General features: G+C 35.8%; 1 protein-coding gene across 1 annotated transcript; it reads left to right on the forward strand.

Annotated features, from left to right (window-relative positions):
- Positions 1-761: 761 nt before the first annotated feature.
- Positions 762-12,956, forward strand: selenow2a (selenoprotein W, 2a). Its single transcript, XM_022664998.2, has 4 exons — positions 762-885; positions 4,087-4,184; positions 9,838-9,914; positions 10,829-12,956. The coding sequence occupies exons 1-4, from the start codon at positions 857-859 to the stop codon at positions 10,910-10,912; spliced, it is 288 nt and encodes a 95-aa protein (XP_022520719.2). The 5' UTR covers positions 762-856; the 3' UTR covers positions 10,913-12,956.
- The last annotated feature ends 727 nt before the right edge of the window (positions 12,957-13,683 follow it).

A 13,683-nucleotide genomic window follows, 5' to 3' on the forward strand; every position in this document is an offset into this window, starting at 1 on the left:
TTTAAAATAAGTTTCAAAGTAGTTCAATTTTCTGAAATATTCAGATTTTATTTTGGAAAAAGTCGTTTTTCTTTTTTTAATTTTTAAGCAGTTTGAATCCATTTTCAGAAAGATTTGATTCATTTCCAAAGTAGTTTAAATCTTTTTTTTTTTTTCAAAAAAGAGTCGAATCCTTAAAAACAATTGTTCAAATCAGTTTTCAAAAAGATTCAGATTAAAAAAAGTTTATTTATTTTTATTTATTTAAAAATACATATTTTTAAAATCAGTTTGGATATATAACAACAAGTTCTTTTAAAGACTTTACGTAACATTGCCTCTAGCGTTTGAAATGTTTCAATATTCCAATTATGTTATATTGTTCATTTTCTGCCAATACAACACGTTAACGTTATATGTTTAGAACAACTAGGACACTAAGGAAATGACTAAATACATGTTTCTCTGTTTTGAAAAGCAGATACAAGTATGTTTCATTTTTAAGCTGTGCGTTTGGCTACATTTAAGCCACATTTATTGTATATTTCTTTCTTTCCCGTGTTCTGTTTCCATATAACTTAATCAAAACAAATGAGTCAAAAACAGATTTCAGAAATCAATAGTAGGCGCAAGATCACCTGATATACTGGATCATCATGATTCATCATGAAGGCTGGGTTCCAAATACGTGTCTGTTGGATATGAAGGACACTATTCAGGAGCAGAATATGTGGTCTCGTTTCCTGTGTAGTGCACTAGCTATATAGGAAGCATGTGGCGATTTGAGACGCAGCCGAAATCTGAGCGAAAACTTCAGTCGGTGTGAGGCAGCGGGGCAGCGGGGAAGCAGGGAGCTGAATTATTGTGGTGAAGCGCGATGGGTGTGCAGGTCCGAGTGGAATATTGGTGAGTTGTGATTTGGCTGGATGAGAATATGGTGTGAAATATGTGTGTCGTGTGTTTTTTGAGCGGCGTTAACCAAGTTCATAGCTAAGTATTAGCTAACGTTAGCTAGTTAGCTGTGCTAGCATTGCCCGGTGTCTTTGTGACAATGCGAACCTAAATAACGTTAGCTAAACAAAATAGGATATATTTGTCAGTAAACGTTTAAAGTTAGCTAAATGTTTGACAAATTTACGACAAAAGTTGATAACCAGTTAGTTACATATGTTGTAATAATACATGGAAGCGCAATAGGTAACGTTAGCTGTGACTAGCCCTATCTTGTTGTGAAATCAACGAGCTAAAGGGTTAGCCAAGTTAGCTAACTAACTAGCTAGCTAATTCACTGTATCAATAAACGCCTGGTTAGCTAGTTACTTAGCTACCAAAGCTAACGGCTAACTAGCTAGCATTAGTTTACATAGCTAGCTACCTTCTTTAAAAACAACTGAGTGACATTTCTTACACAAGAAGATGCAGTTTATATAGAAAATTAGCGACAACCTCCCTATTGATACCCTTTATTTCTGAACAAACACTGGGGTAGCAGGTGCCTACAAACCTACAGCATATAGTTGTAGATGTGCCAATTTCTTCATACTAGTGCGTCTCAAAAAAATAGAATATCATTGAAAAGTTACTTTATTTCAGTAATTCAGTTCAAAATGTAAAACTCATATATTCCATATAACGTTATATGTATTACACACAGTGTGATCTATTTTAAGCATTTATTTTTTATTGCTGATTTATTATGGCTTACAGCCAATGAAAACCCAAAAACCAGTGTCTCAAAAAAATTAAATATAAAATACCAATTAGGACTTTTGGCAGTGTGGGCAGTGTGCCAAGTCCTGCTGGAAAATGAAATCTGCATCTCCATATTAGTTGTCATCAGAGGGAACATAACATGGCTCTCCAAACTACCACTGACCATCAGTTAATTTTGCATTTCATTTGGAAATCAACAGAGTCTGGAGGAAGAGTGGAGAGAAACGCAGTCCAAACTGCTCGAGGTCTAGTGTGAAGTTTCTACAAATCAGTGATGGTTTGGAGAGACATGTCATCTGCTGGTGTTGGTCCACTGTGTAATATTAAGCCCAAAGTCAGTGAATTGCAGCAGGACTTGGCACACTGCTCACACTGCCAAAAGTATCAATTGGTCTTAGATCATATTCAGATTTTCTCAGAAACTGATTTTTCGGTTTTTATTGGCTGTAAGCCAGAATCATCAACAATAAAATAAATAAATACTTAAAATAGACCCCTTTGTGTAATAGAAGTATATAATGAGTTTTACATTTTAAAATACATTACTGAAATAAAGTAACTTTTCAGTAACTTTTTTCAGATGCATTAGTAGATACTCATAGCTTGCCAATGGAATATAATGACAGGTGTAGGTTAGAGGGGTAAAAAGGATAAGAAGGGATTATCATTATTTTCTGAATGCAATCAAATCATTACAGCAATGCCACACAATCTTGTATAATGTGTTCATGGGAATGTAGAGGCAGATGCTCTAACAAAAAGTGGAAATTTTTTTTTTTCTTTTTTTAAAATACTGTTTATTTAATAAACACTAAATGAGCAGGTCTCCCCATACCATTGCCAATAAAGTGTATTTCTTGGCTTATGTTGTTAATATTGCTAAAAAAAATAAAAACGGCTAAGGGGTTGGGTTGCCAGACTGATTCGTTGTCAAACAAGTTCTACAAGACTATGCAGACTAGAGCGTACCACCCATGTCATTTGACATTTAACACACTCCTGAGCAAGAGGTCACTGCCTACAGAGTTCAGTTCAGTTTGTTATAAGAGGAAAACATTAAAGAATGCTGTTGCTAGGTAGTACAACTTTATTTAGTCTAAAATTAGGCCCAATACATCAAAAGATACTCAAAAGAAGTTTAAAAAGTAGTGGGTTGTGCAGAAGCCAAGAATATGTAAATCTTACACCAAGTGTTGTAATGTCAAGGAGACAGACAGTCATAGATTTCTACAGGTGTTCAGAAATTTAGAAGTTCAGAAACAAGTTAAAGATCCAAGGTTTTGTTTCCCAGACAGGGAGTAAGTTTAATTCTGAACTACACAGCAATCTGAATGGAAATCTGCTTTTTGAAGAAAACATAATCAAGGATTAGGCTTGATTCACATCCTATAAACCAATCCAAATTTTTTAAAGTGTCTGCTAAATTGAGGTTGACGTTTGATCCAAAGTAACAAGATTACATGTTGGAGTTTCAAGCAGTCAGAGATTAACATCTTCAGTAAACAAATAAAATGAATAACAAATGAATGTTTACACCTTGGCTTAATACGTAAAACTGGTTTATATCTGGATAAGTGTAAATGCACCTAAGATGCATTCAACTGGTTAAATATCTATTTGCTCCAACCACTTCAGGAGATGGTTTGAGACTTGTGTGATCCATATGTTACAGCAGTGTCCCTCCAAGACTCCTTTATCTATCGAAACTTCTCTTAGTACAACCGAAACCCCAGTAATAATTGCCTCGCAAAAAGCACATTTGCATATACTGCTCTACACAGCGGACAGGTTTCAGTGTCACTAAACAGAAATACATTTAAATGACCAAATCTAAATGCATCTTATCTTACGAGAATGTGAAACTAGTCAAATTGTCAGGTGTAAACTGAGTTTAATAGTTGGTTTACCAAGCAAGGATAAAGGCAAGTGCTTGACTGCATAGGATTTTGGAGGGAAATTCATGATTTAAAGGGCAACAAAGTCGAGCAAATCGGTCCATGAAACTACAAAGTTTTCAACTTAACTCCTTATTTCAGTGATTTAGCAATAAGTGCTTTGTTCTACAGGTTTACTGGTCCTTTTTGTGGATTACAAAAAATGTGTGGGGATTGATTTTTATTTCTTTTACATTTTCAGCATTACGTATATAATGTCAGATTTTTTTTTTTAAACACACTACAATAATCAACATTCTGCATTTAAACAATGCCAACAGTATGGTAAACTTTCCTTTTAGCAGGTCACACTTTTCTTAAGGGCATTTTGCAATAACATACTTGAGTATAGTGACAGCATTTTCTGTTTTCTTGTTTAAGGTTTTTACTAGAACATGTGAAGTGTGGGGTGGTCTTGTACACACAGTGGTCTAATTCTCTCTTCTCCTGTTTTCTCCAGTGGCGGATGAGGCTACGAGCCCCGCTATCAGGAGCTCAAGCGAGTTGTCGTCGCTGAGTTTCCTGAGGCGGCGGTGTCCGGCTTCGTCGGCAGACAAGGTTGGTCAATGTCATTTTCTTAGATAGTGTTATAGTTAATAATGCTAATAATGATAAACTGTTTATAGAGCATTTTATACAGATAGTTGCTCAAAGTGCTTTACAAACAAATGATCAATTTTAGTTACAAGTTATAGTCATTCTATGTTAGCTATAGCACATTATCTGTCTGTACAGTTGTGTTTGTTCTGTTATTTGTTTGTGCTGTCTGGGTTGACCAGAGGGGAATTGGTTCCTCTTAGTATGAGGGAGTTTTTCCTTGCCACTGTTGCCACAACCACCACCACCACTGTTGGCACTATCACTGGACCTGTATGTAACCCCTAGCTTCCTGTAAGGAAGCTACACTATGCTAATAGCTTGATTACAAGAACCCAATCTGTACTCACAAAAAATTAAAAAAAAACTACTTGTACAGAACTAAAAGAACTTTGGACCAGTTAGGTTCGCTCTAGGAGCAGTTGAAAGGAGAGACACAAGACCGTGTGTATGGTAAAGGTAGTGATTGTATTGACAAAATTAGTATTTACTTCACCATATATAAAAAATAAATAAATCAGAAAAAAATAATGGTTCAAGTGAAAGGCTCAGAAAGAAAGAAATAAAATAAACATCCAGTAGGAACTTAAACAGGTAAGTACCTTAGAACTCTCTTTTTATATTAAGTGTCACTTATCACTCAGTGCTAATGTTTGTTATTTCTTATTTCAGGTGTTACTCAGTCCTCAGGTAAGTATGGTCACAACTTTTAGGATATAGGTGAGTATTAAGGTAAGTATTATCATTTAAAAGGTTTTAGGATTTTGGTTTAGTGTTGGAGGTAAGTATCTAGGTAAGTATTGTTTTATTTCAGAAGCTTTAGGTAAGTGTATATATATATATATAAATAGTATCATTATTTAAGGGTTTAATTTTAGTATATGAGGTAGTTTAGCTCCTATATATTATTTGGTAAGTTGTATTAAACCTTATATATAGTTTAGTTGTAGGTTTAGAATTTTACCTTAGTGACCATTTGAAATACTAAATACCAGAGTAGTATCCTTTTAACACAGAATACTCTCAATATTAACAAAATTCCAACCCAAAACAATTAAACAGGTAGTGCAAACTCTTAACCTTGGAAATGAACAGAAGAATTCCAGTTACAATAACCGTTACTTGGTGTGCTTCAAATAATTTCCCCTTATGAGTGTTGTTTTTTTTTCAGATAAAAAAAAATGGAAAAATTGAGAAAAGCTGTCCTTTTTTTCTTTAGAGAAATGTTCAACCGTCTATCAGAACTCTGTCCTTCAGTACTTTAAAGAGTTACCCTCTCAAAAAAAGAAAAAAAATATAGTCCTGGGGGAAAAAATAAAAAAAATACTCAAGCTCAGTTAAGTTGTCCTCATGGGCTGTGGCTCGCCATCTTGTTTTCCCAGGCAACAGGTATACATGTGACTGGGCAGAATGTCCTTAGCAGTCAGTCTCATCCCATAGAAACCTGGCCTGTTTATACAAAACAGTACCTTCAGTGTCCAAATCACAATTTTCCTTACTTTACAAAAAAATATACATAGTACATTCAGAGTCTAAGCACAGCTTGTCTTCATTTTACAACTATATTCAGCACATTTAGATTTACACACATTCACACAGTAGCTTTAAATTCAGTGCAGTTCAGTATCACACTGCATTAGCCAGCTTATGGCTGGATATTAAAGCAGTAAACTCAGTTAAAATGAGTTAGCTTAGCTCATACTATGCTCAGCCCATCAAAATCACTACTAAAGGTTTAGTTAATCAAGTAAATGTAACCAAAATACTGATATTAAATTCATTTCACTCACCAAATCCAATCGTGAATGTTTAAGTTTCACCAATCTGGCAACCCGGCATGAAACGCGATCTTGTGCACATGAAATCCAACTGACTCAGCAGTTCACCTTAATCCTCTACTCTGACGGTTTTAATTAGCTTTACAAACTCTTATTAAGCTAACCAAGCTTTAATACTGGCTGCAAGCAGCTTCTAGTGAAGAGTACTCACACTTAAAGTGCTTAATTTTTTAGCGTTTTTGCTCAATTTTAGCGCGATTGCCGCACCGCGATCCTTCCTATCTTCACCCCGACGTCCGACTGAGCTTCTGGCCGTGCGGGAACCCGTGGCCACTCCCACTTGGCTGCTGATTGGCTACCATAGCTAGCTAGACTTACACTTATCATTGGCTAGATTTTTGCGCAGTGAACTTCTAATTTACCTTTATTGGCTAGATTTTTGCGCAGTGGGCGTTCCTGGAATCGCCACTGACTTTTAATAATAGTTTTAATTATTTTTTTTAATTATTATTGTTAAGGATCATTAATAATAATTCCTGTTATGTTTATTTTCCCAAATTAAATAATCTTTTACGTATTAGATGCTTCAAATTAATTAGATTTATGTTCTAACCTATTTATTTAGTTTTATTTAGTCTCATTATTATGCCTATAATGTAATTTATTTATTTATTTTAAACAAATTATAATTAATGAATTGCATTGACTCTACGTGTTCTAAACCTGGGTTACACCCTCCCGCCGTAAACTGTATGCACGTCCCTGTGCATGGGATGATGGGGCATTTCTAGCAGGTTGGCTTGGGTCTATATAGGGGGTTTCCATGAGAGATTGAGTAAGGGCAGTGCTTAAACCTTGGAATAGAGATTGCACTATGGAGACAAGGGGATTACCTAGTTCAGGATATGTTAGCCTCTTAGCCTTTTCTCTACGCCTTGTAGAATGCCTTACAGGGATTTCAGTTTCACTGTCTTCGGATGCATTCATGAACTGTTGCTGAACCTCGTCATTCTCTTCTACTCTTTCCACAGACTCAATAAGTTCCAGTGTATCCTGGGTTGCAGTTTGATCAGATACAGGTAAGTAAGCATCAACTTCAGTTCTTTCAGGTAAGTTTTCAGGAATTTCATCAGGTAGGTTTTCAGGAATTTTCTCAGGTGAGTATCCAGAGCTTATCTCAGGGGAATGTTCAGGGTTTTTCTCATGTGAGTCTTCAGCACAAAAGTCAGGAATTGGCTGACTGGCTATCAGTTTAGGCTGTACTTCAGGAACAGGTATGGATACCAGATCTTTGCTCTCGTGGATCCGAATGACTTCCACTGGCTCAGGCCTTAAAGAACCTGTGTAGTAGTAAACAGGATTGTCGTCTGAATCTGAACCTGGCTCTGATTCTTCTGAGTCGCTCTTGTGTAAGACTGTGCGTGTTCGAGGCCTCCTTACTTTAGCTTTAGGGGAATCTTCTTCGGCCACTGACAGGAAATTGCAAGGTCGGAGTAAGTCCCTGTGCAGTGTACGCAATGGTCCCTCTTTGTTTTCTGGCCTGACTGTGTACACAGGAAGTTCTCCAGCACGTTGCACCACAACATGGACAGTCGATTCCCACTTATCAGCTAATTTGTGCTTGCCTCTCAATTTCACATTTCTGACCAGTACCCGGTCATCTTTGTCTAGGATAGACTCAGTTACCTTTTTATCAAACCTGGTCTTGTTTTTCTCCGCCATCTTTGCAGCATTCCCCATAGCCAACTTATAACTCTCTTCCAGTTGTGTTTTCAGATGTTTTACATACTGAGAGTGGGATGTTCCTTTCTGTTGACTCAATGACACATCAAAGGCAAGGTCAATTGGTAATCGGGGCTTTCTTCCGAACATGAGCTCGTAGGGAGTATATCCAGTGCTTTCGTGTTTTGTGCAGTTATAAGCATGCACTAAAGGCTTCACAAAATCACGCCAATGTGACTTCTGCTCTCCTTTCAGGGTTCCGAGCATGCTCAACAGAGTTCGGTTAAAGCGTTCAACTGGATTTCCCCTTGGGTGATACGGTGAGGTACGCACCTTCCGGGTACCAATGACTTCGCACAGCTCTTTGATGGTCTTTGATTCGAAGTCAGGGCCTTGATCACTGTGTAGTCTTTCTGGGATGCCGTAGTGAACTATAAAGTTCTCCCATAAGCATTTAGCAACTGTTCTTGCCTTCTGGTTGGGAGTAGGTACTGCTACTGCATATTTAGTAAAGAAATCAGTGATTACCAAGACATCTTTAGTGTTACTGCGGTCAGGTTCAATAGAAAGGAAATCCATGCATACCAGCTCTAAAGGTCTGCTGGCTCGAATATTCACTAAGGGGGCTGCTTTCTCCAATGGTGCTTTGCGGAGAACACATTGACGGCAGTTTATGTGGCAGTTGTTCATGGCACGTAGCATGGGCAGCTTTGTTGTTGATCTGCATCTTGTTGGAGTAGGGACTTCTTCTTGGTCCAGTCTCTGTTCGTCCCTCAACGGAGACTGAGGTCAGTTTAAAGGAGGTTGGGAGTCATGCCCAAGTTCCCAAGCTTGCTGCTTTTCTCGCAGTTGCTTTCTTTTAACAGCCACCAAAGATGGGTTTGGATCAGCATTGCACGAAGTAGCGATATGCCCATCTTCACCCCGACGTCCGACTGAGCTTCTGGCCGTGCGGGAACCCGTGGCCACTCCCACTTGGCTGCTGATTGGCTACCATAGCTAGCTAGACTTACACTTATCATTGGCTAGATTTTTGCGCAGTGAACTTCTAATTTACCTTTATTGGCTAGATTTTTGCGCAGTGGGCGTTCCTGGAATCGCCACTGACTTTTAATAATAGTTTTAATTATTTTTTTTAATTATTATTGTTAAGGATCATTAATAATAATTCCTGTTATGTTTATTTTCCCAAATTAAATAATCTTTTACGTATTAGATGCTTCAAATTAATTAGATTTATGTTCTAACCTATTTATTTAGTTTTATTTAGTCTCATTATTATGCCTATAATGTAATTTATTTATTTATTTTAAACAAATTATAATTAATGAATTGCATTGACTCTACGTGTTCTAAACCTGGGTTACATGTATCTCTGTAAAGCTGCTTTGTAAAACATTTGTTGTAAAAAAGCACTAAATAAATAACATTTAAAATAAGTTAATACCTTAAGCCTCTTTGCAATTTTATGGAGGAGTTTTTCAGTAGAACCCAATAACCCGTAGATCTAAGATTCTCATGTAATATCAGAAAAATATTCTGTCAGTGAGGTATACAGTTGTTTGTTTATATTGACCTCTAGAACTCTCTTAATCAAATAGGACAACTAATGGTTTGTTTCCTGATCAGGTATTTGACCTAATCTTGGACTGTGCATCATTCTTAGTGGATGTTCTATGGGCTTAATTCCTCTCCCGGAGCTCCTCCTCCCTGGCTTTTTTTTTTTTTTTTTAAGATTTGTTCTGATAGATTGAGGTCGCATTGATGGCCGGAGATGTTCCAAATGTTTGTGGACACCCTCTCTAATTAAGAGATGTTAGGAGTCACACTCTAGAACTTAATGCAATCCGTTATTTACATCAATGTTAAGAAATCTAGTGGAAAGCCTTCCCTGGACAAGGGTGACCAGAGACAGTTACTCCAACAAAGGCAGGATAAACTTTTGAAGTTGATAGCATTTTTGCCTTCTCCTGTAAAGTCACCATTTACTTGTATTTGATTAGACAGCGATAATAAAGAATGTATTTTTAAATCTCGTGAATTAAGTGTACATGTAACTCAGCCTTTAATCTGATGATTAAACCATGTTGTGCTTATTTCTGTTTCTTCTTCAGGGAGCTTTGAGATTGAAATCAATGGACAGTTGGTTTTCTCAAAGTTAGAAACCAGTGGTTTCCCTTATGAAGACGATGTGAGTATCTAATCACTATTCACTTTTGAAGTAAAGACCGTTTCTGTTGCTGTCTACTGAATACCAAAATTTACTACTATTAAAATCCCAAATAATTTAACATCCTGCACAGGTTAAAAGTGGTATAGTAACACTATTTGTATGAAATAAATGTGGAGATCTATTAGTACCTTTTCTTACACTCATTTAAATGTTTTAATTGCTTCAAGTCAAAAAAAGGCTTAATCTTCTGCAATTGTCAGAAGAATTGTCAATTTTACATAACATCATTCTCGTAAGTGTGTAAACAGGAAAAAATTGCCTCAGCGAAGTGGAGGAATTTTGTGACTAAAATCGGGCAAATTGGAGAATAGTATCCTTGTTGTGGATACTATTGAACACTATATACTCTCTGTGTCTTTATTCAGGATATTTTATGTCTGTCATGATAACTATTTTTTGAGTGGACCATAACCATAGCTCCATAAATAATTCTAAAAATCGATATTATTGTAATTTAAGAACATTTTATTCCACTGGTTATAATGAGGATGTAACAGCATAAAATTACAATTGCATCTTTTTTAACAGTTATGAATGTTTAATTCTCAAGAATTTTAGGCATGCGGACTGAAATTGATCTTATTTTTTTCTTCAAATGAAGCCACAATTTTTAATATGAACATTCTGTCCATTCACATTAATTTGCTCTTCTCGCTAAGAAAAGCATAATATAATGTGATACTGAAGACTGCAAAAATGACTGTGTGCAAAGCCGTATATTGTATGATAATTATGTAATTTATGTAATTATTTATGTAATTTATTTATGTAATTATTACAACAATCTTATTATATTATATTATATTATATTGCTTAACCTTTTATTTCTATGTTTTTCTTCCCCCTCTTTTTTTTTCCCTTTCATTCTCTAGGTAATGGATGCCATCCAGAAAGCCCATGACGGCAAGCCGGTGGAGAAGATCACCAAGAGCCAGCCGCCTTGTGTGATTCTCTAACACCTTCTGACCCAGATTACCACACCCAACTCTCTGTGGCTGCTCAGGGAACACTGCCTTCCTGCCTGTTATTTTGCAAGTTAAAGCTTTCCTGTGAGGCTGAACCCTGCAAGTTATGGGTAAAACCATTTAGAGTGAGATGTGTGTAACGGGTCCTCTGGTGTTTCCTTTAAACTCGGCTTCTCACGGCGTGGCTCTTTGGACTTTTATGATTACTATAGCTGAAAGAAGAAAGGCTGTAGTATGAAACTCATGATCCAGACATGCCTTATAGCAGGAGTTGAGGGTAAGGGAAACATTAGAGAGAAAAAAGAAGGGGTTCACACTATGCCCAAAAAACTAAACAAAAAAACACATATATGTATAAAATGCTTTGCTTGGGCTGTTTACTCTATTTATAATTGTTATTATAAGTGCTCAAGTCTTTTGTTTTTTCTATCTATTTCACCTTATTGGGTTAGAAGGTTAGACAACATAGCGTGTTTACATGCACTTCATATTAAATAATGTCTAAAAATCTGATTGAGATCTGATAGAGTGAGCTGGATTTTAGCTCAGTAATCACTTTTTTTCAGTCTACATATATATATATATATATATATATATATATATATATATATATATATATATGAGTACTGGAGTATTCTTAGATTTCACATTCTGTGCATAAGTGAAAACAGACCCTGGTACCACAAGGACTGTATTTGGTGTAGTGTAGCTTAGTCACCCACACTAGGAATTAAACCCTTGTCTCACACACGATGTGGTAGCTTACAAGCAGGTAGTGGTGTTATGTGATTATCAGCTGACTCTAATTGTGAATATGACGTGTATGTTAACACGCTCCTAGTCTAACCTTAGTTAAAGAGTATCAAATCCTATTACCTGCACGTCATCATCACTACTGAACCAAAAACAGAAAGACACGTGTTTCATAGGTGAGAAAAAAAATTCTTGAGCGCTTAAAATAGACCTAAATTCCAACCTGATGATTTTTCATGTTTCCGATCTTGATTGTTTAATAGTAGCATAATTAAATATAGGCTGCTGGTAATAAAATTACAAACCACTGCCAGTGCTAGGGTTATGATTTTACTTGAATCCTCAAATGATAGTCTTTTCTGTTTAGGATTTAGTCTATTGAAAATGAATGGGTCTTTACTTCACTAGGGAATGATGCAAAATGAGGCATAACTAAGCTTTCTTAAAATTAGACCAGAACCTGTAGTTTATAGTTTTTTTTTTTGTTTTGTTTTTTTACTTTTTTTTTTTTATTTCATTGTAACACTGTCACAAAACCAAATTTCTGCATTTTTACATTTGAATTTAAACTGCTTTGTACCATTAATCAGTTAATTTATATAAAAATAAGGCATTGTTATGATTTTTGAGAGGTTTTACCTAATGAGACTAGTGCAATTTAATCTGTACATCAGTAATGTCAATAACTCTCTTGTGTCCTTAGTCCTGCCCTTCACTTCACTTGGCTGTGCAGATGATGAGCTGTGTGATCATTGCAGTGTAGGTCATTCTCTGTAACGGTTCTCAGTTTGCTAAAAGCTCAGTTTTAGGGTTTATTTTCACTGTTTCAAATCATGTAGAATCTAACGGTTATTGTTTTGCATGTAGTGCACAACTACATATACGATAAATGGAAGTGTTGGCTGCTTTTGTGAAAGGTATGCAGAAGTCCAGAGCATTCCAGGTACAAATCCTGTGGCAGCGAGTGTCGCAGTGTGATGGCGAGTGTCGCAGTGTGATGGCAAGTGCTGTACATGTCAAAAATATAATTGCAGTAGCAGGAAACACTAGCTGTCTTCTGTCTTACCTTCTTAAACCCAAGCTCAGATTTCTCGTTCACTTCTGCAGCTTATTGGATAATTCAGTGTAGTCACTTTGTGCTCAGGAAATGTCTCATATTTAACTTATCATATTTAACTCTCATCTTTTTTTTTGCTACATATCGCCTTTGTCTTTTCTTTTACAAGAGCTCTGTCATAACCTTCTTCATTCTTGAATAAAAAATTGATCATTTTGTGGCGGATTTGTGACTCATATTTTTAAGACTTATATTTTATGTATGTTTATTACTCTCCATAGTCATACTTTTTAATAGAATATATATATATATATATATTATATGTATATTAGGCTTGTGCCATATTGGATTGTACATGTCACCAAACATTCTGACATGATAAATATTGCAATATTATTGAAATAAGAATATTTAGTGTAGTTTATATGCATGCATAAATAATGCTACACTTTAGTTTTGTGGTCATTTTCAGTGCTTTATTAATTTCTGTTATAATTTTAATTTTATACAAAAACAGGGTCTTTAAGTTATTCTTTACTATTTTTTTTTACATTTTTTCATGTATGATACTCATTATATTACATTATATTCAAGTAAAAAAAATAAATAAAACTGAAATGTTTATTATGTTGCAGAAGTATATTTTAGGGAAAAAAGGGATATTGTTCTCACCAATCTACCCTGAAATACTGTATTATTTAGGGCAATATCACCTAATAGTTTAATTAAATTAGCGCTGCAAGCTAACTGCAAACAGGACCTTAGCACTAGGCTAGCTGAAATAGCTGATAGAGGCTAGAATGTGGGTTGTGTGGGAAAAAAAATGTTTTCGCTATTTTTATAGAGTTGGGGGAACAGGGCTATAATTTTTATCTGTAGAAAACCACACCACCACCAAAACTGGTTTTGGGTTCACTGGAACACTAGGACTTTTTGGTGATGCTGTATGATG

Source organism: Astyanax mexicanus, chromosome 19, assembly GCF_023375975.1.
Source record: "Astyanax mexicanus isolate ESR-SI-001 chromosome 19, AstMex3_surface, whole genome shotgun sequence".
Lineage (NCBI taxonomy): Eukaryota > Metazoa > Chordata > Actinopteri > Characiformes > Acestrorhamphidae > Astyanax > Astyanax mexicanus.